We start from the raw sequence: 26,716 nt of genomic DNA, 5'->3' as shown, positions 1-26,716 counted from the left end.
TCTCCCTACCGAGAGTCATGCCACGTGTCGTGAGTTTTGTGAGAGATGGTGGAGGTATAAGGGAGGAAGGCGGCTGGAAGAAAGAGGAACTTTTAAGTGCCTTTTGATATCACCTGACCCAAATTATTCGCATCCTGGCCGGATTCTGTTCGGCCACCCAAACGCAAGAAAGTTGAACCAGATACACCGCGAGAAGCGGCCTCGTCAAGCCGCAAACTAACATCCGCGCCAAGCACGAGGCCTTTTTTGTTTTGTTTTAGCCCCTTTAGCGGGAAGACATGGCCTTGGTCACGAGACGCTTGAGGGCGAGCTCCTGCTTCTTGAGGTCATCGGCGGAAGAGTCAGTGATCTCAAGAGCGGACATGGCCTCAGAGACCTGCTGCTCGATCTTGTCCTTCTGGCCACGCTTGAGCTTGAGGGACAGGGTGGGGTCAGAGATGATCTCCTCAACACGGCCAATGTAGGACTCAAGCTGCTGCTTGGCCTCGAAGCGCTTGGAGAAAGCCTCATCGTTGGTCTTGAACTTCTCGGCATCTGCAGTGACTCATTAGCTCTTGTCTATAACTATAGATATGGGCAGGAGGGTTGACATACCGTTGATCATGTTCTCAATCTCGTGGGAAGAGAGCTTGCCAACAGAGTTGGAGATGGTAATGTTGGCGCTGCGGCCGGAGGTCTTCTCAGTGGCGGTGACCTTGAGGATACCGTTGACGTCGACCTCGAAGACGACCTCAAGGACGGCCTCACCAGCGCGCATGGGAGGGATGGGAGCAAGGGTGAATTCACCCAGGGAGGTGTTGTCCTCGCAGTTGACACGCTCACCCTGGTAGACGGGGAACTGAACGGTCTGCTGGTTGTCGGCAACAGTGGTGAAGGTACTATAATGGCTGCATTAGTCTCCGTCCATCATCATCATCACTATCGTCCAGAGGGTATTCCCTTACCGCTTCTTGATCGTGGGGACTGTCTGTCCACGGGCGACGACAGGGGCGAAGATGTTACCCTCCATGGCAACACCGAGGGACAGGGGAACAACGTCGAGCAGGAGAAGGTCGGCAGTCTCGGCGGAGGTGGCCTTGCCGGAGAGGATACCGGCCTGGACGGCGGCACCGTAGGCGACGGCCTCATCGGGGTTGATGCTCTTCTCGAGCTTCTTGCCGTCGAAGAACTCGGACAGAAGCTTCTGGATGCGGGGGATACGGGTGGAACCACCGACGAGGACGATCTCGTCAACAGCGGACTTCTCGATGGCAGCATCCTTGAGGACCTGGGCAACAGGGTCGATGGTGCCCTGGAAAGCCTTGGCGTTCAGCTCCTCGAAACGAGCACGGGTGATCTGGGTGGTGTAGTCCTCGCCATCGAAGAGAGAGTCAATCTCGATGGTGGTCTGGGCACCGGAAGACAGGGTACGCTTGGCACGCTCGCAAGCAGTGCGGAGACGGCGGAGAGCACGAGCGTCACCGGAGAGGTCCTTCTTGGTCTTGCGCTGGAAGTCCTTCTTGCAGTGGTCAAGGAGGTTGGTGTCGAAGTCCTGGCCACCCAAGTGGGTGTCACCAGCGGTAGCCTTGACAGTGAAGACACCGCCCTGGATGTTGAGGAGGGAGACATCGAAAGTACCACCACCCAAGTCGTAGATGAGGACGTTGCGCTCCTTGCCAGACTTACCGGCACCAAGACCGTAGGCAATGGCGGCAGCAGTAGGCTCGTTGATGATACGGAGGACGTTAAGGCCAGCGATGGCACCGGCGTCCTTGGTAGCCTGACGCTGGTTGTCGTTGAAGTAGGCAGGGACAGTGATGACAGCCTTCTCAACCTTCTTGCCGATCTTGACCTCGGCAATCTCCTTCATCTGTGGTGGGAATTAGCATCACGCGTACATACAGATTATAGTGTCTTCGCTGGCGGGATTCCGGAGTGACACTACTGAAGTATACGTACCTTGAGGAGGACCATGGAGGAGATCTCCTGGGGGGAGAAAGTCTTGGTCTCGCCGAGGTACTCGACCTGGACCTTGGGGCTGCCGTTGTCGTCGACGACCTTGAAGGGCCAGGACTCCATGTCCTTCTTGACGGTGGGGTCATCGAAGCGGCGACCGATAAGACGCCTGGATAAAACCACAGGTCAGCATTCAGTTTTTGGTGGTTGAAAATTTTCTGCTCTCTGTACTCTGCTTTACCCCTCCTCAAGCGGGGAAAATTTCCCCAGCCTGTGAGAACCAAGCGGCAAAGCATTTAACAAGAAATTGGCAATGATACTCACTTGACATCGAAGACGGTGTTGGTAGGGTTCATAGCAGCCTGGTTCTTGGCGGCCTCACCGATCAGACGCTCCTTGTCGGTGAAGGAGACGAAAGAAGGGGTGGTGAAAGAACCCTGCTCGTTGGCAATGATCTCGACATTGGTGCCCTCGTACGTAGCAACGCAAGAGTAGGTAGTTCCTGGAGTCGAGGCATGTTAGTCTTTCCATAACAAGACATCTGAAATATCATCGCCCTTTAGGGCGCTGTTTGGTGATGATATTCCTCTTTGCAAATGTTGTGTTGGTAGTGGCGGCGACAGTCATGCCTCCCGCACAGGGACGCCAACATGGGCATCAAAATTATCAGAGGGGTTTCAACAACTTACCCAAGTCGATGCCAATGGCACCATCGTAGACCTCGTCCGCCATTTTTGAAGAATTTGGATATTGCACAAGACGACCTGTGTGAGGGGTGGAGGAGGGAAGGTTGGAGGTTTGCGCGGAGGAGGAAGATATGTAAAAGAGGGCGGGCGGGCGACGTGGGGTCCTTTCAAAAGAATTTCACTCTCGCACTCAACACAACCGAACAGAGATTTAGTAAAGGCCGGCAAAAAATAAATTTCGACTTTTTTTTTCTGGGCCGGAGCCCCACCAACCCCCCCTCTAGCGTGAGACTGGCCTAGCGCAATGCCACAAATTCGTGGGCGGCGAAGGAATTTTTTTACCCTTTTTCCCTCTCGATGGTGGGCTTATCTTATCGGACCCTAGTCGTCTTGACTTTTTTTTTTTTTTTCCTTCGCTTCGCCTCCGCTACTGGCATCAGCTTGACTTCAGTGGTACACATGGCACACACACACACACACACATGGAGACTGATGAATCCGGTGGCTGGGATGGTCTTTTGCCCAAATTGTCCATGGTACACTGAGGTAATCGTTTGCTAACCCAGACCTGGCTGTCAGGCCAACAATCAAGCCAGAATGCCTCGTGAGGCCTTGGTTGCTCCCCCTTTTGAGCCTTCGTTCTACCTCGATCTGGCCGGTGCCAGACGTCGTTTTAGACCACGATACGTAGTATTTGCTTTTTCACAGCCTGACTCGGCTTGTGCAAGCAACCCAGATGCCTGGCGGTGGACTCCCGACCTTCTGTGGCAACACCACAGGAGAGCCCTTCCTTCTCAGCGGCAAACCAGGCCCAACTCCTTTTTGTCCTGACTCTGCAACCTGATGCCCGTCATGCACATGTCGGGCACCCCGAGAGTCGGACCTCGACCGCTGCACCCCTCTTCATTCGTCCTCCTTATCCATATGAATGCACGTGGGGTTCAGAGGGTAATATGAGACTGTCGTTCCTCCTAACACATCTTTGAAGGGTCCTTGCATACTTGTCATTGTCCGCTAAAGGATTGGCTCGCCTGCATCTAATGGGCTCTTGAGACGAACTCTCCTTGTATCTATCCCCTCACAATATTCCAATGTCGTTGACTGAAAGTGGGCTTCCATAAGCAGGCGCATTGATAGGCCAATGTGGCCCGCGGGAATCTCAAATCTGTGCGGGCTAAACAAGGCCCTTGGAGGGGAAACAGAGTGGGGTGAATTGGGAGCGCTTTGACGAAGTTTTCGATAGTTGTCCAGGGAACGTTAACCGCCAGAGTCTGAAGCCCTTATCCTCCATACCCCTGCACGCACAACCTCGTCGATGACCCGAAATATAATTCTCTTGTCATTTTCCCTTCACAACTCACTATCCAGGATCATCAAGTCCTCTAGCGCCGATGGTTTAGTGGTAAAATTCTCCGTTGCCATCAAGCAGCGTCGGGGAGCCGGGGGTTCGATTCCCCCTCGGCGCATTCTTTTTTCTTGGTTGGACGTACCATGTCCGTTCATTCCATTTTGAGTTTTTGGAGAAGGCGTGCGATGAAGAATGGATTCAGAACCTCCTCACATTACATGTCAGAGCTTTGTAGACGTCTCAGTAATACTGGTCTTGATCATCTCTGGCATGTTGCAATCGAAGTGAAAAACAGAACTTCAATACAGATGTACAATTCTACATTGTCCCTCTACTGCCAAAGGCAAACGCACTCATCTAGCCTCACATCACCAACATCCAACTGCTACATTAATACAGGTTGAAGGTTACTAAGCGGGAATCTCCAGGGGGGACGGCCTTATAAATGCCCATTCGCCTAGTTTGACCTCTTGTTTCTTAGACATCAACTTCCAAAAGCCGGAACTAGAAATTGACCGCCATCTTTCCCCAATCTCAACCCTGATCATGATTAGAGTCAACAAAAGGAGAAGGACTCGCACTAGACTCAAAGTCAACCTCCAAAGATTGCAACGTCGGTTTGGTTTCGAGGCGACTGAGTGCTCCAGCAGAGTACATTTGAAGAGGTTATTGTCCTCTGTATCGTCCTGAAGTCCATAATAATATACCACCCGAGGATCTACCAGGTTGGTGACGGTATGACCGATTGGTTCACCAGACCCGGAATTGACCACCCTATATCTCTGAACGCGAGGAACGACGGATATCATTACCCTCGCAAGCCTGGTCAGCGACGGTTTCCGGCGTTCAAATCTCGAAGGACTAGCAACTGCATATTCGAGCTCTTGATCAGATTGATGACCAGGCTTGTCCGATCGGGAGTTGCCATGTAACCCTGCACACAGTTCGACTTGGTCCGGGAGGTAGCGCTCGCCGGGTTGGAGCCATGTGAATCTCAGCACGGATGACGATAGTCGGATATTTACTGAAAGCCACGCAGCATATGTCAGGCTGTCATGTAAGCTTTGGTAAATCATTTTGATGTCGGGGATCTCTTCATTGGGAGGCCATGTTCTTCTAACCCAGTTCAGTACCGGAAGGATTACAGCCAACGTCGTCAACGCAATCTTTTCCACGTCGGCCCAAAAGCGTGGTGGGATCCCATCAGTATGGTCAAGAAACATTCGAACCGTTGTTGCTCTGAGTCTTGTGCGTCGAAACCCTATGAAGAAATTCTATTAGGTCTGTTCAACTGCCCTGCATGCAATTTGAGTAACTCACCTTCATCTTGGAGGAATTCTTCGTCTTGACGACGAAGGATTTCTACCTGTTTCTCATCTGCCCCGAAGAGTAACTGCGAGAAAAGTTGGTCCGTGGCTACTTTCATCAGAACGCCTCTCATGACACAGAGTCGCTTCGCCTTGCATTCCATCAGATCGTCCCAAGGACATGAGTCCCAAGGATTTGGACGTCCAATCTCGCCAATGATACGTTCCAGGTGTCCGTCATGGTTCCCTGTGCCGACTGACCAGACAAATCCTTGCGTAGGGGTTTCACCGGTGTTGAAGATCGTCGCAACGAGATTTTTTAAGTGTGATGTGAGAGAAGAGTAGTGGTGCAGGAAGAATTCATCGTCAAGGCGATGTTCAGGAAGATTCCAGGACAACTCAAGACGCTTGGGTTTGAATTCACTCACATCGTGCCATTTGAGTCCCTTTTTCGGAATGATACGTTCTGAAGATGACATCTGGGAGACGGGTCTGCCTTGCGTCGTACTATTGAAGTGTTTGTATTGTCCTGCAGAGTCGAGGGATTGATTTATGCTTAGATTACTCGACGTGATGCAGATTTTGCAGCATCATTGACAGATTGGTATACACTCCAAATATTTTGAAATGGCTGTTTGAAACTGCGAATACTGCAATTTGTAGCCTGGTGTCTGTTCTTGCGCTTGTAGGGTTTACCTTTGCCCGGTAGAGTTTGAGAAGCTCATCAGTGCAGATTGTCTCTAGCCCACTCAAAATGGACTCCCATTCCAGAATGTGTCGAGCTCCCTTGTGAAGCCATTCTCATGAAAGAAGGAATCCTGAACTAAACTTATCCTATAGAGTGGTTGAAGCTCACCTTTACTACATTGTTGTCGATTGCAAGACAATATGCTCGAACAACTCACAAAAACGACAACCTATCATAGGGAAGAGGTTCGTCAAAGCAAGATGACAACACAATGTACAAAGGCTTTTGGTCCGCAGCTGCCCTGCATCTCCATACTATATTTGCAACAAAAAGCAGATCATTATGAATATAAGCTTGCCAAACCTCTTCTTTGAGCAGGTACTGGGTGTTGCTCGACACCACTCAACCTTGACCCGGACTTTGCTACCCTTGTCAATACAGAAGAGCTGAGAGGACGAGAACTGAAACACCCGGGGTCATCTCACCCACACAGGTCTCAGGGCACTTGCTCCTGGTTGACATCAATTCGTCCTGCCTTCCGAGGCTTACTGGCGGTGTATCAAATCATTAACTGACAGAAATGAATTGTCTGATGAACGAGACAGCGTGCAACTTTTTGTGGCAACATATGATGGCCCAAAAGTAAGTAAGTGTTAATTCAAGCGGTCGGACGTTCCGGGCACCAAGGGGAAAGCTTCTGGAAAATTCCCTGTGACCGCAGTCAAAAATACAGACTTCGGACTCCAAAGACAAAAAAGTTCATCTCGAAACAAGGATGCGTCCTCGAGCGTAGGAAGGGGCAGAGAAGGGGTCAGGAGTGAACCCGTTTCGCTCAAGTCCCTCACTTCTGAAAGATTGCCAAGAATGCAAATTACCATTTAGGAAAAGGTACAGACATAGGCTGTACAACCTTATGAAATTGGACAAAGACATGTACAACCCGAGTATGAAGTATTCTATTATTAACGAATAGAGAGCATGATTTCCCTCCCTTCCCACTGTGCAGGGCAAGGGCAAGTTGAATACAGTCAGACCGCTGGACCAAGTGAGTCAGTCAGCTACGGATTGGATGGCATCGAAGTCTGTATTTCACCACACGACACAGTTTGCAAGTTTGCAAGTATGCAAGGTTGTCAACGGACAGGCTCGACCATTGGGGCAATAGACCTCCACTAGGCTGCTTAAACTTCCGTAAACCTGGTCTTGACCGGGACCACACCTTGGATTTCTTTCCCAGGCCACCATATCCGCTTGGTGGATGGTGCTGTTGTCATTCCCTGCCCTCGGAGTTTGTCTATCGCCCTAACAAGACCAGCAAAAAAGAGAAAGGTGCCTGGGCAGAGGTACCCGCCCTCGCACCACCCACAGCCCGCAAAAGGCTTCGCTCCTCGAGCACCTCCCACCTCCCACACCAGCACCTTTCAGTGAGGTTCAGCCCATCAACCCCACTTTTCTTCTTTCATTCGGTTGGCCCGCCCGCTTGGGCATTTTTTTGCGACTGCAAAGGCACCGTGACTGCTGAGCGCAATCCTTCGCAAAACCCATCGCAACTTCCAATTCGACCTCGTCAAACGAGAACGTCATCACCCGCTCCTCCCTTCTCTCAACCTCTCCCGAACCTACCGTCTCTTCGCTGACTTGCCTGGCGCAACGTCGGATTCTCCCGCCTCGGTCTCTGGAAGGAAGTTAATCGCCTACGGTAACTTCCAAGCAGTAGTGAAGCGAGCAAACCGTCGTCGAGCCTCTTCGAGCGGACTTCCCACTTTTAAACCTTCCCCTCCATCCACGAACAGCGACCCTTTTCCCCATTCCTGGGTTGCCCGCCTCCGAGTCGAGACCGCTACTCGTCTTCTCATCAGAGTCTGTCTCACCAGCATTCTCTGAACGTCTACCCCTCATCCGTCCGAGCGATAATCCGTCTCACGAACTCCACACCACAACAAACCGTCACGATGGCGACTACTGTGCAAACACCCACGAACCCCGACCAGCAGGTCGACCTTTCCACCATCCCCATCTCCCCTGAGGGTGGTGAGAAGAGCGAGACCAAGGATAACGATGCCGACAAGCCTATCACTGTCTTCCACGATAAGGAAAACTTCAACGTCAAGCACCCTCTTCAGAACAAGTGGACGCTTTGGTTCACCAAGCCCCCCAGCGGCAAGGTGTGTTTCCCTCCCGTTTTAGTTGATTTTTGTGTGCCGTTTATGCTAACTGATGAAAGGGTGACAACTGGAATGACCTGCTGAAGGAAGTTATTACCTTCAACTCGGTGGAGGAGTTCTGGGGTGTCTATGTATGCGCGGCGTCCTTCCCCGTAACCCCACCTTCCATACCCTGACTTACCATGTAACAACAGAACAACATCGCCCCCGTCTCTGAGCTGGCCCTCAAGTCCGACTACCACCTCTTCAAGGCCGGTGTCCGCCCCGAGTGGGAGGATGCCCAGAACAAGCACGGTGGCAAGTGGTCCTACCAGTTCAAGGAGAAGCGCAGCGTCCCTATCGACGACCTCTGGCTGCACGTCATGCTGGCCGCTATTGGCGAGACTCTCGAGGGCGAGGACGATGGTGAGGTCATGGGTGTTGTCGTCAACGTGCGTAAGGCTTTCTTCCGTATCGGTGTTTGGACCCGTACTATTGGCAAGAGCATTCCTGGCCGTGGTGACGGAGATGTTGCCGGTGGTAAGGGCCGTTCTCAGGATAAGGGCCGTGATATTCTCCTGAACATCGGTCGTCGGTTCAAGGACATTCTCAACCTCCCCCCTGGTGAGGTTGTCGAGTTCTCTGGTCACACGGACAGCGCACACAGCGGAAGCAGCCGTGCTAAGGCCAAGCACACCGTTTAAACAGAACACGAACTCGGACAAACGACACACGACTTAACCCTGCATTTTATCGGACATGATTGGCTTCTTGCTCTTGCGAGAAGAGGCCGAATAAGTCTGCATGATATCACTCCTCGCATATTTCTCAGTTAACCTTTTGTGCCTGATGCCGGTGGAGACCAACACGCACCAGGCATTGCTATGCATCAATGATAACGCATTTCAGGGGCGGAAAAGGTTTTCTTATGATAGTCTTGGGAGCTCCCGATGATGGCGTTGCTGAGAAAAAAAAACATGGCTTTACTTCTAGACGGCCATGATCGATAGTACATAGGCGGACGCGAAAATCCGGAATAGATACCTAGGTTTTAGGCCAGTTTGCCCTGTTTTTCCCTATCGACTGCGTGGTGAGGTGATGTGTTGTTTCTTTAGTATTTCGTCTATCTCCCCTCTATACCGGATTCTCCTACTCAAACAAAGGTTGTGCCATCCATTCTACAAGTATACCAACACAACAAAGACTATTATTACATTTCGTCACCACTAAATTGATCCTCGAAAACAGCCTGTACGAGCTGCTTCTTGTTGATCTTGCCCATGGCGTTACGGGGGATGTGGTCGACAACTTTTAGGACCTGTGGGATCTTATAGTTTACAAGCCGATCTCGGAGGGCTCTCCGCATTGCCATGGGCGTCCAGCTCGGCACGATGTCCTTGTTAAGGATGATGACGGCGCCGACTTTGTGGCCCCACTTGCCCGAGGGAACGGCAACAACGGCGGCCTCGGCGACCTCGGGCAGCGAGAGCAGCTCGCGTTCGACCTCGAGGGCGCTGACCTTCTCACCGCCCGTCTTGATGATGTCGGCGCTCTTGCGGCCCTGGATGAAGTACATGTCGCCCTTGGCCCAGGACGCCTGCGCGGCGTTCCTGCCGGCGCCCTCGACGCGTCTGCGCACAGCCACGTCGCCCGTCTTGAACCACTTGCCGCGGCCGTCCTCGCCTTCGACGAACTCCTTGGCCGTGGCCTCGGGGTTGCGCCAGTACTCTTTAAATATTGTGGGGCCGCGGAGCTGGATTTCGCCGGAGCGCTCGCGGCCCGTAGCGGGGTCGACGTCTTCCCCGGGAGGAATGACGGCCCCAGTGTCGGTGTCTACGAGACGTGCTTCGACGCCCGGGAGCGGCCAGCCGACGCTGCCGTCGGCGCGGTCGGTGAAATCGAGACCGCAGCTGAGGGCCATGCCCACCTCGGTCATGCCGTAACGCTCGAGGAGGACGTTGCCTTTGCTCAGCGTCTTCCAGGCCTCCTTGATGGGGGTCGGCAGCGCGGCGGAGCCAGAGATGGCGAGACGCATGTGTTTCGGGGAGACGGCCTCGCGGGTCGGCTCTTCTGGGTCGAGGGGGAGACCCTTATGGGTTGCCAGGAGGCGGCTGTAGACTGTCGGGACGACGGTAAAGAAGGTGATTTTCTCCTTGGGTTTGGGGTGTGCTGTGCCATTGACACCGTTAGTGCCGTTGGTGCCGTTTGTGGTTATGAAGGGCGCGGCGAGGCGCTTCCAGACTGCGTCGGCGTTGAACGGGAACATGAATTCGATCGTGGAGCCGGAGAGAAGCGGGGTGAGGACGGCGTTGACGGTGCCGTGGATGTGGTGGAGAGGGAGGACGTGGAGAAGGTGGTCTTCGGGAGAATAGTTCCATGCTTCGATGAGGGACTTGGACTGCGCTGTCAAGACGGACTGGGGGAGCAAGACACCTTTCTGTACGTGAGCGTGTATCAGCCTGATGATCCTCGAATTTTCCATTGTTATACGGACTGAGGGCTTCATACCGGTCTGTTGGTCGTTCCCGAAGTGTAGAGCATCATGCCTGCGCCGCCGGCGTCGGCGTTGTCAAGCTCCACCTGCTCATGAGCGCCGCCTCCGAGGTGCTTCTGGAGCTCGAGTTGCGGGGGCTTCGAGACGAGCTCAGTCGCGAGGACCTCCTTCGCCTTGGCGGCGAACTTGGCCGAGGATACTAGCAGCGAGGCCTCGCTCTGGTTGAGGATGTACTGGAGCTCGGCGGCGGGGAAGGCCGGGGAGAGGGGGACGGCGATCGATCGGGCGGCGAAGGCGGCAAGGAGGGTCACTGTAGACAGGGCGCAGAGAGCGTCAGATACTGGCGCATTACATTCAAACCACGGAGAGGTTTGGCAGTGGTGCTCTTGCGATTTGGCTTACCTACATAGTCGTAACTGTTCTCTACCAAGAACGCGATACGCTCGCCGTTCAGGTCCGGCTTGCCAGCTGAGTTTAACAACTTATCCCGCGCGCGGCGCACGTCGCCTAGGAGCTCCCCGTACTTGAACCGGCGGCCGGAGAGCGAGTGGATCACTGCTGTAGACTCGGGATCGTGACGGGAGATGGCCTCGAAAAGGGGCAGCCTCGGCAGGGTTGTCGATGAAGCCATTGTAGCGATTTGCGATGCGCGCGCGGTAGCAGCGAAGGATCGGAATGATGTGAGACGTGGGTGATAGTAGCTTGCAGACGATGCTCCGGCGGCGGCGGCGGCGATTACGGTAGCGGCTGAGTAGGGTTTTGGTGATGCTCGGGAGCAGCAGCAGCCGGGCCGTCGTGCTACATTCCGCAAACCGGAGGCCAACATGAGTGGGGGAGGGGAGGGGGGGAGGCACAATGATATGCGTCGTTATCAATGGCGTTAATATTAAGGACCGGAACACGGAGTGGATATTGGGGGGGACCGACCCCTCGATGGTTGCGCTCGGGAGTCGGATTAGGTAGGTGAGAGTGCAGCGTCGTGGTCTAATTTTTTTTTCTGCGCTGCGGCTTGCGGCGCGTTAGGTCCCCGGATCGGACTTCTCCTTGCAGGACCGCCGGTTGGATCTGCCGAAGACCGGACGGAAAAGTGTGGCTTGCTTAGCGGGGCGTTGGAGATTTGGTATACAATGGTTGGTGCTAAGGGGTGCTATGGTGCTGTGGTTGAAGGACAGTGAGAGATGGGGGTGTGTATGCGCCGCGGGTACGGTGCTGGTTTCCGGTGCCTGGGTACCTGGGTATCCGTTATTTTTTTTGTGTGTGTGTGTGTGTGTGTTGGGTGCGTGTGTGGGCGGGTTTCCCACATCCAACATCGTGGGACGGTGGGAAAGGGCACTGCTATTCAGTCTTGTCTTCCTTAGGTGCAGGTTTCGTGTCCACGACCAGCGTCGAGGAACATGAGTGGGGATGGACTGAAGCGACGGACCCTTTTCTATCAGGCACCTATCCGTCCCTCCATTGCATAGCGTCCTAGGAGTACCTCTGCACGGAGGAGAAAGTATCTCGGCCGTACATTTCCTTGATATTGTTGTTGTGGCTCCCCTTCCCGCTGCGGCCGTTGCTTGCTACTTCTTTGCTTCTTGCTCATGTTCATATTCATGCTCCTGCTTATGCTTCTGTTTCTGCTTCTACCGCTGCAAAGGAACCGCAACCCACGTCACCACCGCACCCGCACCCGCACCCGCATTGGGGCCTTGCTTCCAAAGCAAGGTCCAGAAAGCTATGTTTCCCCGCTCGGGTGCATTGGCGATATTGTGAATCAACAGCCGGGACGCTGGGATATTTTGGATGTTTTGATCAGGTGTCAATAGTGCCTTGTGCAAAGCGGAGCTGTGGTGCTGCAAGGCCTCGTGCTCTGGATGCGCGGTGACGGTGACGGGGGTTGGGAAACACGCGGTGAGCGTTTCTGACTCTATCCGTATGGGCGGTATGCCGTGGATTGTCAGGATGAGCCATTGTGCCCACAGTTCTTTGCCTCCCACGTCTTCCAATTGTTTTCTAGCCTTTTACCAGCTGGTCCACCTTATGCACTAACTGTGACTCCTCATCCCATCTTGTCCATTTGGATGTGACGGGATGGCATGGCCCGGACAGGGGGAGTGGATGGGATGGAAAGAAGCAAAGAAGAAGGGCGGTGGACATAACAGCAAACCAGAATGCAAAAGCAAAGCTAACCACCTCACAATCTCACACGAGGGAGGGGGGTGAAGGCATGGGTGGGGGGGAAAGATGGGCACCACGCACCTGGTGAAGACCCAAACCCAACCCGTGGGCCGTTTTGCCTTGCATGGCCAGCGAAGCTCTAGAAACACGCACTGGAAAGAAAACGAAAAGAAAATAAAAATAAAATAAAAGACCCCGGCCGGGCGGCCCAATGTGATTCCTGTGCTTCTACTGGTGGGGTCCACCAGTTACCAACCGGAAGGACAGAGCCAGCTTTCCTGTACCGCTAATTGGCTACACCCCCAAATGTCATATTGCCTGCCAAGCCCATCCCGCATGCCGCTCTTTTTTCACCGACACACCGAAACTTCTTCTACCCCGTCCGGGGGTGGTCTGCGAAAATCTGCTTGCACTCTCACTACACACAACCTTGCACACACACACACGTACCCGTCCCGCCCGTACCTGATCTTACCGCACTTTCGGTCTATCAGATAGCTACCTACCACCACAGCACTACACACCGCGCTGCCATACCTAAACCGAAAACAGTTGTTGGGCTAGCATATCCATTCACACGCAGCTTTCTTATTCCCTGTCGCCTTGCTTGCTTGCCGCTGCTCCATCCACTCCAAGGTACGGATACCTTGCTCACCTCCTTTTTGCGATACGCCTACTTCTAGTCCTCCTTTTCTCTCCTTCTTTTCTCCTTTCCTCTCTCCTCTCTTCCCCATGAACACCTTTCGCCCATTTGTCGGCAGGATCGGGAGTAGTTTGACCGGAGGAACTTTCACTCAAATACCGACACCAATGTTGCGCAGATACGCCCTCGGTTTCTCGGCTTCCGCCAGACCGCCAAACATGTCTTCCGCTACCCCCGTCGAGGATGCCATCCGCTCCAAGGTACGAAGCTGCCCTTCCTACCGTCGCTGTTGATGTACTGCCCAGTATGTCCAATGTTTGCTGACATGCCGTCCCAAAGGTCACCGCGGCTCTCTCCCCCTCCACACTTGAAATCTACAACGACTCCCACCTTCACAGCCACCACAAGGCCATGGCTGGAAACACCTCCAAGGAAACACACTTCAGGTACGGACGACCTCCTTGCGAACCTCAGCTGTACTACCCCTCCTCTCTAACATGAATTGCCCCCGCAACAGACTTGTCATTGTCTCCGACGCCTTCGGCACAAAGATGCAATCCGCCCGCCACCGCATGATCTACGCTCTCCTCCGCGAGGAGATGGCCCGCGAGGGCGGCATTCATGCTCTGCAGCTCAAGACGCTGACTCCCGAGGAGGAGGAAAGGCAGAAGGCAGCCAAGGCAGCTTCCAAGAAGGCTGCTGAGGCCCAGGCGTCCGACGACTCGGCCTGAACAATAAAGTAATAAATCAAAGAACCGAACAAAAACAAAGAAACGAAGAAACCGCCGCAAAATACCAGCAAACATTTGATACGAGAGATAACGACCACTGCGATGGGAAGGAGGACATGATGAAACACTGGGAATCACCGGGCGCGGGTGTTAACTATAACGGAGTCATGCTTGCTGCGACGAAAACCATACCAATTTTTTACGAATCAGATACGACGAATGCCATATGGGCAACAGGGAATCTCTACTTTTGGCAATGTTTTCTAAAAAGGGGCATTAGATACCTTCAAGACTCTTCAGAGAGCCGGTCGCGAAAAACACGCTAGATCCAGTCTAGACAGATTGATTGCCTGAGCAATTCAGATTTGACTTTTTCGAAGTACCATATTTCAGCCCGTCCAATTAAAGTAGCCTAATACTACACTTTTTCGAATACAAACTGCTCTGAGGGTATCTTAACTACATGAAGCCATCCTTCGTTCAAGTTCTCGTCCAAGAGAAAAAGGGTGTGTGGGTTTTTTTTTTTTTTTTTTTAAAGGCCATCCCATGAAAAGAGGCTCTTGTTTTGGTTGAATATCAGCACCATCATGAATAATCGGGCATCAGACACGAAGCCTGGAGTCCCTTCACTGACACCCTAACTACCTCCGCCCTGCTGATGGAGACGCCCCTCCTTGTTCAGCTTCATTATCTTTTGTCTGTATTCCTCGAGCCTCCTCGCACTTTCTTGTGGTGTTCTCTTGGCCTTCTTAACGCGATTGTCCTGGGTTGATACGGAGAGAGTACTTCGTGCTGGACTGCTTGGAGGCGCACGTGAACGAGGGCCCCAATCGAAAGAAGCCGGCAAAGTTCGACGTACGGCTGTTTTCTCTGGTGTCGACGTCGTGTTGCTCCGAGACGGAGTTGCAGCGGCTGTCGATGCCGGGATCGGGGTCTCTAGCACGCTTCCAATGCGGCTATCCCGCGACATTGTACCATTGATTGGTTTGACGGGGGTGAGTTTCGGTGAAGCAGGCTGAGCAAGCGAGCCCGAAGAAGTCCGCCTCTCATGCTTAACATCGTTCTCCAGACCATTTGCCCTTGAATGTGTTTGTTGAGGTCTTCGGGTGCTGGAAATGAAGACAGCGTCATTATCCCTTGGTGTGGTTGGTGGTTGATCCTGAATAATTGGCGCGGATGCCAACACGCCCTGACTACACTGAATGTCTTCGCTCGTCATTCGTTGTTTGCCTTTCTTGTCATTAATATTGTTCTGGGTTGGCTGTTCGGCCAATATGTTTTCTGGCTGTTCGTCAATGTCCACCTGCTTAGATCCTAGCGTATTTGGCATATCTTTGGAGGGACGCCGGAGTGGAGAGTTCAGCTGATGAACCGACATTATGGTTGTGTCCAGGGGAAACTTCGCAAGATGGCCAGGAACTGGACCAGAATTTAATGTCACTGGTGGCGTCTGTATATCTTCCATCGGTACATCCGCCAACGGCGTGGCGGCCTTCTTTTCAACGGTCGGCGATGGTGACAGCTTCTGTGAAATCGTCTTTTTTGCAGAGTTATACTCATTTGGGTAGATCCTGAATACCTGGTTCAGGCTTTCAGCTGTAATGATGCCCTCCTGGAAGACCGGGCGATCGACAGCGTCAACATACCACTGAATGGTTGAAAGTGGTCGTTCATCGTTGCCAGAATCAGTACGGGCCATATATGGAATGTAGCCTTCCACATAGGCACGAACGAAGTCGTCGTACAACCATTTGGGCAGTGCATGTCTACGACGAAGACCTTCGATCACAACGCAGGCGTCGACAAAGTCTTTTGCACTCCCTGAGAAAGAAGGATAAGCGTTTCGAAATGCCTCTAGGGGATCTTGTGGAAATTGTTCCACGGTCTTTGGTCTGGAGAGGTGCGACTGTGCAGTTTGTATCGATAGACTGCCTTCGCCCGTTCCGGCAGCAGCAGCATAACTTTGGTCAGAGGCTGTCGTGTGTGTGACATGTGGTGGCAGGGGTGCTGTGGCATCTACTGCACCTTTTCTATTCTGTTTCGCTAGCCGCAAAGTCTCAGCTTGGAAGAAGTCAAACGACTCGTGGTTGAGATCCTCAGGGAATGAGAGTTTCCCCTTGGCCTGCTTAGAGGCCGCGTGATAAAGAGGGCCATCTGGTTCGGACCACAATCTTGCAAGCTTGATGCCACCATTGATAGCCATCATGGTAAGGTTCCGCAAGACCTCAAGACTGCTTCTTGACAGTAGTGACCGATGATGCTGCATAGCCGTGGGGAGCCACTGAGATTCCTCAGCGCCCCATGTGTTATCCAAGTACTTGACGATCACCTGTTTATATTTCTCTTCTTTTAACAGCGAGGGCTCGCCTAGGTTTACCATTGGCTTGGCTGCATGTAGGTTGGTGGTTCCTCCTGCCGTGACTTTGTTGTTGACATCCGAGTCTGATGCTGAACCGGGAGGTCCGGGCTCGGAACACAGATTAGACTTAACTTGTTGATCCTTGCGGAGAGTTCTGGTCATGCCAGGGCTATCATAGATAATGTGCGGTGTTTGCAATGATGAATCCGCGTCGGCAGCCTTGAATGTCGAGTCAATAAGTGGGCCTGAAGATGCTGGCAAAACATTCTCTTCCGGCTGAGAGAATGGTATTGTAGGTAGTTGAACGAGGGTTGTGTCGGACGTAAGACCTCTAGTAGACTGTTCGGGCGACCAACTGATTGCCTTAAATTTCCGCTTCTCTTTTGGGGTTGATGGCTTGGCTTGGCTTCTTGTGTCATTATAAGTAGATGGTATTATGCTACCCTGTCCGCACGGCGGACTGGTGGCAGCTTCGGTGGCTGCCATTAAATGTGCTGCCACCCTATTTATAGGAGACGTTGCTTGAACAAGTGCACTAGGAATGGACGTTTCCAACTCATCATCTGGCCCAGCGCTGCTTGAGGGGAATGACTCTATGCGACGTCGCTTCAAGGCCGGCTGAGGCAACATTTTAGATGGGCTGAAGCGCTCTATGGCCGGCACAATGGGCGATGACAGGCCTTGAGGGGGACTGCTCGGAAGATCCGCTTCTGCTGATAGTGCAGGGATTTGACTTTCTATCTCAACTTGTGATTTGATTGAAGGCGAAGATGAGGGATCCTGTCTTGGTGGACGCAAAGCTGGTTCAGGGGATTGTGACCAGGAACCAAGTGGCGTTCCCGGGCCAGAAGAAGCATCCGATTTATCGTCATCCTCGCCCGACAAGCTGTCAACTGCTGCTGGTCGTGTTGGCTCTGGCTGAGAAAGTCCGCTTGAGACGGGGTCTTGCTGTTTTTGAGCGGGGGGCGGCAGAGTGTGAGCTGTGTGCAAGTTTTTGACGTCTTCAAGTACACGTGCGGGCACATTGACTGTCTCATGACGATTGCCCTTAGACCATGAATCGGGGCGGTCCAGAAGTTTCTGCTGGTCTTTGGGAATTCGGGTGAGGCCTCGGGGAATTGAATGTTCGTTAAAAAGTGTGTGAATGGATGGCGACATGTTGTAAGATTGCGAGCTATCTCTTGAGCTTCCCATCGTGACGATAGCAAACGGGATGACCGACAAATGACTCTGTTTTGTTCCACATGAGGGTTGCAGCACGTCAAAGAATTGCTTCGTGATGGTTGTATCAATCAGGTAGTGTGTGATAGGCGTAAGGCGGTAATGGCGGCAAAGAAAGTCACATATTCCTCACATCAGATATGCCCTTTTGGGGTGAATGAGCCCCAGGTATGCAGGGAAGCAACGATATTTTTCCCTGAAGGTTGTTACCCCGTAGACGAACAAGACGCGCCAAAGCTTTAGGTCCCTTATTAGGCGCGTTTTTTGGTGTTACCCTTACAATCTACAATCGTACCCAATTAAGCAGCAGCGGGAGCCTGGGACTGCGGGGTCTTGGGCAGTTTACGTGGGGCAGGCTCTGATTTGGACATGGCCCAAGCTTCGGAATCTGAGCGAAGGCACCTGAGTATACAGAATGAGGTACGTACCTCATGCAAGTGGATCGGCTTGTGTCGGAAACGCGTACCGGGTACCTCCACATGCGCTGCAACTGCTGCTGCAACGGCTCTTGTTCCGTCCAAAAAGCCCCCTAAGCCGACCGTTCCAAGGCATCGAATGTACCAGACATTGTAGACTGGACTTGTCAACTGCCCACTATCATCGAAACCCAGCGCCAGCTTCGTCATCACCCCCGTTTGACGATTCCACCAACTTGGCAGCCGCTGGACCACGCGGGCCTGGACCTCGGAGGGATAGCGCTGGTTGGCTTTGCAGTAGCCCGCGGATAGTCCGCCTCTAAAAAGCATCCGGCTCCAACTTCAATACATTAGCTCGTTCTGCAGACTACGGATACCTAAGACGACAGACACACCACACCCTCTCCCCCTTCGCCGCCTTACACACGTCTCGAGCCTGACCATCGCCACGTCGTTCCTACTCGTCGTCACCTGCGCCCCTCCTCGGACCCTTGATTTCACCCACGACCTCGTCGAGAATATTTCGATATCTTCGCATCTCGTGGAGTACGAAAGCCTTTCCAGAACGGTTCCTCCCTGACGAACGCGTGTCTCTGATTCCGCATAACGTGAACACGCTCGGTACAACGGGTCCGATTGGGCGGGCATAGGCGACGAGGAGAACAAGGACTGAAGTCAAAAGGCCCCTCACGAGACCACCTTCCTAGCAGCCGTCATGTCATTTTGAAAATAGAAGATGCTTGCGCTGCTCCCGATGTCGTAGAAACCACGAACCCCTCTACCGCTTTCTCGTCGCATCTGCCTCCGCGCAAGATGTCTAGCAACAACACTCCGAAGCCGAACTCCCCAGCAGTCCTCTCGACGCCTCCAGGCTTCAGAAGCCGCCATGACTCCATCAACTCTATATCTACGGCTTCGCAGGCCGACAAAGACCAGTTGGCCCATACTCTCAACCGGATCCATACCTCTGCGAGCCAGTCCGACTCCTTGACAACCTTCAACGATTTTGCTCCTCCTCCTGCCTCCCTTCCCGCAACAGAAACAAAGGCCCTAGCCGGCGAGTTCGTTCAGAATGGGCTCAGTGGACTGTACAGTCGTCTCAAGGAGGCAGTTGGCGCCGTTGGCGCCGTCGGGGCGAGGACGCAGGATGCAGATGACGCTGACAGTTTCGATGCTGCTTCGAAACGCAGCACCAGCACAACTGCCACAACATCAAAAACCCCAACTGCCTCCCTTGGCCGCGCTGAGACTGCTGCAACCAGCTCTTCATTTAACTCGGCTACGACAAACGATGGCCCCATGACAGCCACTTCATCGTCAGGGGTTAACACTGTCATGTCCGACAGCCAGTCTCATCCCGCTCAGTCCTCCAAGGCGACTTCGATTTCCGCCATGACAGCTTCTAAATCTAGTACGTCTAGCCGGCAGAGCCTACCCAACGCAACCAAGGCTTCGGCGGTCACGGCTATCAATCCGGAGGTCGCGCCCGCTACGGCTACGAGAAGCTTGCCGCATGTAGACGATGGACCCGGCCGGTCATCTGGAAGGCGGAGTATCAGCAAAACCGATCCACGACCGCTCGTTATTGGCTCTGAAAGCTCTCACAAATTCGATGTTCTGGAGCCCAAAGTTACTGCAGCCGTTGACCGAACCCACGCAAGCTCACGGTCGAGACGCGAAGAAGTTGCTAGTGTTGATGGCCCCTCTGAAAAGCCATCGAGTCCTGTGAAGATCAACGCCCCACCGCTACCTAAGTTGCAGACGACAGATCCCCGATCACCGGTTTCTTCGGCTGCATCGATGCTTGCTGCTCCTAAGCGACCAGCGGTTATCGACCGCATAAGCCGTTCAGGGTCGCCAGGATACGCACCCTCGAGATCGTCATCTATGGAGCATGTCACTGCGGAGCCAAGTCCAATCAGCACCACTGCACATGATTCGGTATACCATGATTCGTTCGCCCACGACTCCCAACCCAAGCACGGAAGGACAGGAGCATTGCGTATCCCTGGCACCACGACCAACGAGGGTGCACCAGAGCAAGTAAATGCAAGACTGGATCGGATGCGGCGACAGGTCCTAAGTAAGGAGTTCTGGATGGCCGACGAAACTTGCAAAGAATGTTTCATTTGTGGACAACCATTCTCAGCGTTCAGGAGAAAACACCATTGTCGAACTTGCGGCTGTATCTTTGATTCCAAGTGCACCTCAATCATCCCAGCTTCCAAATTCGGAATGACAGGAACTCTGCGGGTTTGCAAGACATGCCTGAAAGTCATTAACCAGCGTCTCTATGAAGGAAGTGGTTCTGAGGACTCCGGGGATGACTCTTTTCTACCCGCTATTTTCCGTCAAACAAAGGCAACACCCAAAATAACACAGGCTGAAGCTGAAGTCATAGAGCCCAGTTTCGCAGACAAAATGGAAGGCCTAGGCGATGCTAGGTCTGTTCAAACTCCAATGATGGCAATCCCGGCCACCAGACGAATCAACGACTCCAACCGGAACTCTGCCATTCTGGAAATTGACGCGCCACAACTCAGTCGCCCCAGTTCATCTCGCTCCCTTAGATCCTTGACATCTGCCAATCGGCCACAGTCGTCGAGCCACAAGCGACATCATTCAAAGCATCACAACAACTTTCTTGCCCGGTTTAAGCCAATGCCTATGCCGGATGACAGAGCACCTTTCCGTAAAGGCATCACCGATGAGATGACAAAGAAGCCCAAATATCCTGCGTTCCATGACGACAATATCATTGACCCAGAGCTGGCTGCATACATGTCAGACGAGTCCAGCGGTGACGAACAAATGAGCATATTTGCTACAATGTCGAGCGCTGATCTACAGCCGTCTAGTTACGACCATGAGAAGGCTAGCTTTGGACCATTCTTGAGTGCAGGCAGAAGGCATCGACTAGGCCGAGGCGAGAAAAGCGTAAGCGGATTGAGCTTCACCAGCCGTGGGATGGATGACAATGCCGCTTCTGGTAGCTTCGTTGGCCACGGTCGACCAGCCAGAAGACGCAATTTGAGCAACGTGAGCCATCAGATGCGATCTCCACGCCCCAAATCTGGAATCTTCAAGGGGCCTTCAGCCTCTAACGAGAACTTCTTCACTATCGAGAACCCTGCCATTGAGGCCACCAAATTGACCAGAAGCGACTCTATGCAAGACGATAAGCAGCCACAGATCGAATTGAATCCCTCAAGCATGCTCCATGTGAAGAAACTTCTCCATCAGCTTCTGGAAGATTCAGGCATACCCAACGTACCCGCTTGGGAAAAGGCTTTGATTCCTATCCTGCTTCAATGCACAGACGATGTGACGCCCGACATCAGGGCTGGGGATGACATGGATATCCGTCATTACGTCAAACTCAAGAAAATTCCAGGAGGCAAGCCAGGCGATACCAGTTACGTCTCCGGAGTTATATTCACGAAGAACTTAGCCCTCAAGAGTATGCCTCGCCGCATCATCAACCCCCGTATTGTCATCGTTTCCTTCCCTATTGAGTACCAAAGGCATCAGCAACACTTCATGAGTCTCCAGCCAGTGATCGAACAAGAAAAGGAGTTTTTGCGAATTGTTGTCAACCGCATCATCAACTTGCGTCCACAGCTGCTACTTTGTGAAAAGTCTGTCTCTGGCGTTGCTTTGCAATACTTATCCGAGGCGAACATCGCAGTTGCATACAACGTTAAGCCTTCGGTGATCGAAGCAGTATCGCGATGCGCCGAAACGGAAATCATTTCTTCTCTTGACATGCTGGCCTTGCAAGTACAAGTTGGCAGATCTGGTGGCTTTGAAGTCAAAACCTACGTCAACAAAAACTACCCTGGCAAGAAGAAAACGTACATTTTCCTGTCTGGCTGCTCTGAGAAGCTGGGATGCACCATTGCTTTGCGTGGCGACTCGACTGAGGTTCTCTCTAAAATGAAGAAGATTACAGAGTTCATGGTTTACGTGGTCTACAACTTGAAGTTGGAGACTTGTTTGATGAGAGATGAGTACATCCAGCTGCCTGCAGAGGTTGATGAGTCATCGTCCCTGGCTTCATCGCTTCGCCAACCACCCGAGGATGCGCCACGATCTCTCAGCGCCTCCATTGAGAGCGGGAAAAACGTACCGTTAGTCTCCAAAACATCGCCCACAGACTCCGAACTTCCCTCTCAGACGAGCAATGGTACATCCATGGTCACCGCCGAAGGCACTATCTCATCTGATCAAACCGAGGAGTCGCCTGAAGATGAGAGGCCAAAACTTGTATCGTTGCATGCATCTCATGTTCCGCCTACGTCTCCTGAGTCGCAAGTACCAGAAGATGTTCCAATGCCAACATATTATAGCGACATGGTTGCGAGGTATGAGACGAAAATTCTGTCTGCATCTCCGTTTGTCAAGTTTGCCCAGCCTTATCTGCTCATGAAGGCTCGTGAGCAAGAGCGAAGATTGGTCTACCTAAAACGGTTGCGGGACCAGGATGTTATAGAGGAGCAAACAGACTGTGAAAAATCTAAGTCGCAGAGGTTTCAGCTTATCAAGCCGGAGATGGTTCATGCAATCGGACAGAAGGCACCACGACAAATCATGGAGGTACTCCATGCCGTCCACGACGCTGAGTACGACAAGGCACTATACAACTACCAGACCCAAACGCGACAGTGGGAAAACTATATCCAAGGCAATCTCGACTTGTTTGACCCCTACTCTCACCAGAATATCGTCGTGTTGTACTCGGAGATATGCACAGAGACAAAGATCCCTTGCTCAGAGCCTGGATTGATTGCCATTGGATTCTATGACGAGCACGTAGACGACAGCGGAAGCATGGACCCAGATTGTACATTGGGTCAGTACATCGAAGACCTCTGCATAAACAAGGATTCGATTTGCACGGCCAACGGTTGCGATCGCAAAATGACTGAGCATCACCGTACATATGTGCATGACGAGTCACGGGTTACCATCTTTGTCGAGCAGCCCGCCCTAAAGCAGCGGCGTAACATGGATGGGATCACCATGTGGAGCTACTGCAAGACCTGCAAGAAGAACTCGCCGGAAATGGGAATGTCTGACAGCACCTGGAAGTACTCCTTTGGTAAGTATCTCGAGCTCCTTTTCTGGAGCAGAGGGCTGCGGCTCCATGAAATTACGGGTTGCTCCCACGACCATCATCGAGATCATATTCGTTATTTTCAATACCGCGACACATGGGTCAGGATTCATTACGACCCCATTGACCTCCTTGAAATCATTGTCCCTAGAGCTCGCATCACTTGGAAGGTCGAAAATGACTTGAAGCTCAAGAATGAAATATTCAACAAGATTGAGGAAAGATGGGTGCGCTTCATCAATTCCGTCAAACTTAGGATCAAGAGCATTCGTATCGATAGTGTTCTGCCTGAGAAAGCGGATGCTTGCAAAGCCGAGGTCGACAGACTAGCCAAGAAGGCTCACGAAGACCAAATATTGTTGACTCGGAGGCTTCAGGAAACCTACGTCAACTCCAAATACTACGAAGTTATCCCTTTCAACGCGATAGTCAGGGAGATGTTAGAGAAAGCTGGCGACTGGGACACTGCCTTCTCCAAATTTGAGACAGATTTCCTTCCGGATAAAGATCTGCGGCAGTTGACAATGATTCAGCTGAAGAAAATATTCACTGATAACGAGTCTCGAGAATCTCTTCCTTCAACAGATGGTACCGCGTCAACTACTGATTCTGGGGAGCCTCCTTCGCAGACATTCTCGGATGCAGATGAGAAATCATCAACCCAACCTACGGATCCAACCGAACCCAGCACAGACGAAAGTGTAGATGCTACGAAAACCGAAGAGCAAGAGAAGGAACATGAGCATGAGCCTGAAAGCGAATCAGGCCCTCTTTCAGCTCCTCTTCCTATGTCTACGTCAGAGCCAGACCAGCAACCGGAAGAGCAAACAGAGCAGAGAGAGAACGAGGTTTCCAAAGACAAAGACGAATCAACCTTGGAGGGTAGTAAGATCAGCCCGCCCGCTGAGGCTGACCTGGACAGGGTGGAATCTCTAGATCTTGCTACTCCAGGCCCAACTACGATCAAGTCTCCATTTGCCTTCGCCGCTACCGAAGGGAACGAGGAAACGCCAGCGGGTCCTAGCAGCACTGAGTCACCCTCTTCCACTGCCCGACCTTCACTTACCTCTACGTCTACCGGCATCTCTCTGTCAGAGAAAGTTGAGCAGCTCCGTCGCGAACACCAAGCGATGGGTACCGAAACGCCTTCGGCGGAGGAGCCAGCCGAGGCGCCGCCAAAGCTGAATCCCGAACGCGTTGTCGCTCGCAGAGCTCCGATGATTAGGACTTTGTCACAGCCTGCTCAGACACTGCCAAGGTCACAACCAAGCTTCGGAAAGCCAATTGTGCCGAAAGACAGTATAGGTGCTGGCGAGACCTCAACTGAAACTTCTTTCAAAATAGACAAGAAGCCGTTCGACCGCCTAGGGTTGGGAATGAAAAGCCATAGAAAAGCCGGCCCTTCTTCAATTCCTCGGCTTATTACTAAGAAGAAGGATTCACATGTGTCATCACAGGTGTCTAGAATTGCTCGACACTTTGAACAGTTGAGCCGCGAATTTGAGAAGGAGAGACAACGTGAGGATCGGAGAAAGCGCTTGGCTAAGGGAAACCAGCCTCGAGCAGGCTTGCCGCGATCGGCAACCAAGGCCATCGTAGAGGTCTACCACAACATTGACAACGCTGTGCAAGAGCCGGGACCGTCGTCTACCGAACAAAACAACGAGGTCAAGATTCTTGAATCCAAGACAGCGCCTGTCACCCCAGCACCGGATACGGTGCAAACAGAGCCCACGCCTGTTACGCCCCCTGTTGAAGAAGCGCAGCCCGTGCCAGAAGCACCCCCTCAGTCCGACGAACACCATGTTGGTGGGGAGACGGACGACACCGCAACCGTTACTGCTAGTCACGGGGGTTCTGACGATGAGGGTCAGAGCGATACCGAACAATCGATTTTAGATGACTTGCTGCCTGATGTCAAGGAGCTAGCCGACTCTCTCGAGCCCAGCACAGAGATCCCATTGGAATTGCCGAAGCATCAAAAGACTAGCCTGATGAAGATGCTTACGAACTTCTGGGCTGAGCGATCAGCAAGCGGCTGGCCTCAGCTTGATTACCCAGTGAACGCGAGCGATCACATCTTCCTCGACTCGGATGTTATAGTAAGAGAAGATGAGCCAAGTTCCGTTATCGCATTCGCACTGAGCTCGGACGACTACCGTACAAAACTGGCCGATATCCGCCGCCAGGAGCGGATGGCGATACAGAGAGATCATGAGGCATCCAATCTCGACGGTAAGTCGTCAGGCATGTCAGACACTGGCGGTGAATTCGTGATGGAAGAGGGCGAGTTAGAGAAGAGCTTGCTTAGAGCAACGGGGACCCATTTGAAATACCAGTTCAAAGAGGGCTCCGCAACGATGCTCTGCAAGATTTTCTACGCAGAGCAATTTGACGCGTTACGGCGGAAATGTGGCGTTGCAGACCGGATCGTCGAGTCTCTCTCCCGTTGCTTGAAATGGGACTCAAAGGGAGGCAAAACCAAATCGGTCTTCCTCAAAACTCTTGACGACAGACTTGTGTTGAAGGTAAGTTGAGCACGGGCTGTTCCGTATTTCTGTTGTGTACGGTGACTGACTGGTTAATAGGGGTTATCTCCAATCGAGACATCTGCTTTCCTCCGTTTTGCGCCAGCCTATTTTGGCATCATGGCAGAGGCTCTGTTCCATGACTTGCCCTCGGTGATTGCCAAGATGCTGGGATTCTTCCAACTCATCATAAAGAACCCTGTCACTGGCGTAGAGATCAAGTTGGACCTGTTGCTCATGGAAAACCTGTTTTACGACCGTGGCCCAACGCGTCTCTTCGACTTGAAGGGTTCCATGCGTAACCGCAAGATACAATCCACAGGCGAACAGAATGAGGTGCTTCTTGACGAAAATATGGTAGAGTTCATTTACGAATCACCCTTATTTGCGCGGGAGCACTCCAAGAAGCTTTTGAGAGCATCTGTAAGTTACCAACTACCCGTAATGCAAGTAGTCATATTAATCAATCAGGTCTGGAACGACACCCTTTTCCTTGCTCGGCAAAATGTCATGGATTACTCCTTGATGATTGCAGTTGACGAATCCAGGAAAGAGTTGGTCGTCGGTATCATTGATTGTATCCGTACTTATACTTGGGACAAGAAGCTTGAGAGTTGGATCAAGGACCGTGGTTTTGCAGGCGGTGGCAGGAATCGTCCGACAGTTACCAGTCCGAAGGAGTACAAGTCCCGTTTCCGTGAGGCAATGGCGAGGTAAGTTTTACTTGGAATCATGTAGGGTTGCGGCACTAACATCCGGTTCAGATACATCCTCCAAGCACCAAACTGCTGGCATCAATTCGGCGCGCCTCAGCAGATGGCTAGCACCATGAGACCACGCTTTGAATCTGATGCAAAGCCGGAGTGATAGCTTCCTTAGTTTTAAACTGTAATTAGGCTGGCTATCGTGCAGAGTTATGGCATTGCAGGCGTTCATTAGA

The 26,716-nt window shown here is 52.4% G+C and overlaps 9 protein-coding genes across 9 annotated transcripts; 3 read left to right on the top strand and 6 right to left on the bottom strand.

Moving 5' to 3' along the window:
- Positions 1-265: 265 nt before the first annotated feature.
- On the bottom strand, positions 266-2,667 carry CTRU02_209818 (Heat shock protein SSB1; the record flags this gene model as incomplete). Its single annotated transcript, XM_036720633.1, has 6 exons — positions 266-534; positions 595-878; positions 945-1,849; positions 1,939-2,104; positions 2,260-2,437; positions 2,625-2,667. 6 exons carry the CDS (start codon positions 2,665-2,667, stop codon positions 266-268), a joined length of 1,845 nt encoding a protein of 614 aa, XP_036587473.1.
- A 1,304-nt stretch (positions 2,668-3,971) lies between these two features.
- On the bottom strand, positions 3,972-4,088 carry CTRU02_209817 (uncharacterized protein; the record flags this gene model as incomplete). The annotated part of the gene is made up of 1 exon (XM_036720632.1): positions 3,972-4,088. One exon carries the CDS (start codon positions 4,086-4,088, stop codon positions 3,972-3,974), a length of 117 nt encoding a protein of 38 aa, XP_036587472.1.
- A 291-nt stretch (positions 4,089-4,379) lies between these two features.
- On the bottom strand, positions 4,380-5,755 carry CTRU02_209816 (uncharacterized protein; the record flags this gene model as incomplete). Its single annotated transcript, XM_036720631.1, has 2 exons — positions 4,380-5,230; positions 5,290-5,755. 2 exons carry the CDS (start codon positions 5,753-5,755, stop codon positions 4,380-4,382), a joined length of 1,317 nt encoding a protein of 438 aa, XP_036587471.1.
- Positions 5,756-7,916: 2,161 nt separating this feature from the next.
- Positions 7,917-8,812, top strand: CTRU02_209815 (eukaryotic translation initiation factor 4E-1; the record flags this gene model as incomplete). The annotated part of the gene is made up of 3 exons (XM_036720630.1): positions 7,917-8,129; positions 8,189-8,260; positions 8,324-8,812. 3 exons carry the CDS (start codon positions 7,917-7,919, stop codon positions 8,810-8,812), a joined length of 774 nt encoding a protein of 257 aa, XP_036587470.1.
- A 506-nt stretch (positions 8,813-9,318) lies between these two features.
- On the bottom strand, positions 9,319-11,428 carry CTRU02_209814 (AMP-binding enzyme; the record flags this gene model as incomplete). Its single annotated transcript, XM_036720629.1, has 3 exons — positions 9,319-10,545; positions 10,617-10,912; positions 11,005-11,428. The coding sequence occupies 3 exons, from the start codon at positions 11,426-11,428 to the stop codon at positions 9,319-9,321; spliced, it is 1,947 nt and encodes a 648-aa protein (XP_036587469.1).
- A 193-nt stretch (positions 11,429-11,621) lies between these two features.
- On the bottom strand, positions 11,622-11,912 carry CTRU02_209813 (uncharacterized protein; the record flags this gene model as incomplete). The annotated part of the gene is made up of 1 exon (XM_070205339.1): positions 11,622-11,912. One exon carries the CDS (start codon positions 11,910-11,912, stop codon positions 11,622-11,624), a length of 291 nt encoding a protein of 96 aa, XP_070060987.1.
- A 1,582-nt stretch (positions 11,913-13,494) lies between these two features.
- Positions 13,495-14,136, top strand: CTRU02_209811 (BolA-like protein; the record flags this gene model as incomplete). Its single annotated transcript, XM_036720627.1, has 3 exons — positions 13,495-13,665; positions 13,745-13,851; positions 13,923-14,136. The coding sequence occupies 3 exons, from the start codon at positions 13,495-13,497 to the stop codon at positions 14,134-14,136; spliced, it is 492 nt and encodes a 163-aa protein (XP_036587468.1).
- A 637-nt stretch (positions 14,137-14,773) lies between these two features.
- CTRU02_209812 (uncharacterized protein) lies at positions 14,774-17,689 on the bottom strand (the record flags this gene model as incomplete). Its single annotated transcript, XM_036720628.2, has 1 exon — positions 14,774-17,689. One exon carries the CDS (start codon positions 17,687-17,689, stop codon positions 14,774-14,776), a length of 2,916 nt encoding a protein of 971 aa, XP_036587467.2.
- A 1,256-nt stretch (positions 17,690-18,945) lies between these two features.
- On the top strand, positions 18,946-26,643 carry CTRU02_209810 (1-phosphatidylinositol-3-phosphate 5-kinase FAB1; the record flags this gene model as incomplete). The annotated part of the gene is made up of 4 exons (XM_036720626.1): positions 18,946-25,776; positions 25,837-26,199; positions 26,248-26,489; positions 26,541-26,643. The coding sequence occupies 4 exons, from the start codon at positions 18,946-18,948 to the stop codon at positions 26,641-26,643; spliced, it is 7,539 nt and encodes a 2,512-aa protein (XP_036587466.1).
- Between the last annotated feature and the right edge of the window lie 73 nt (positions 26,644-26,716).

The sequence above is a fragment of the Colletotrichum truncatum genome (assembly GCF_014235925.2).
Source record: "Colletotrichum truncatum strain CMES1059 chromosome Unknown Contig_0006, whole genome shotgun sequence".
Taxonomy (NCBI): Eukaryota; Fungi; Ascomycota; class Sordariomycetes; order Glomerellales; family Glomerellaceae; genus Colletotrichum; species Colletotrichum truncatum.
Note: the sequence above shows the minus strand (reverse complement) of the source record. Positions and strands in the feature narration are given on the sequence as shown.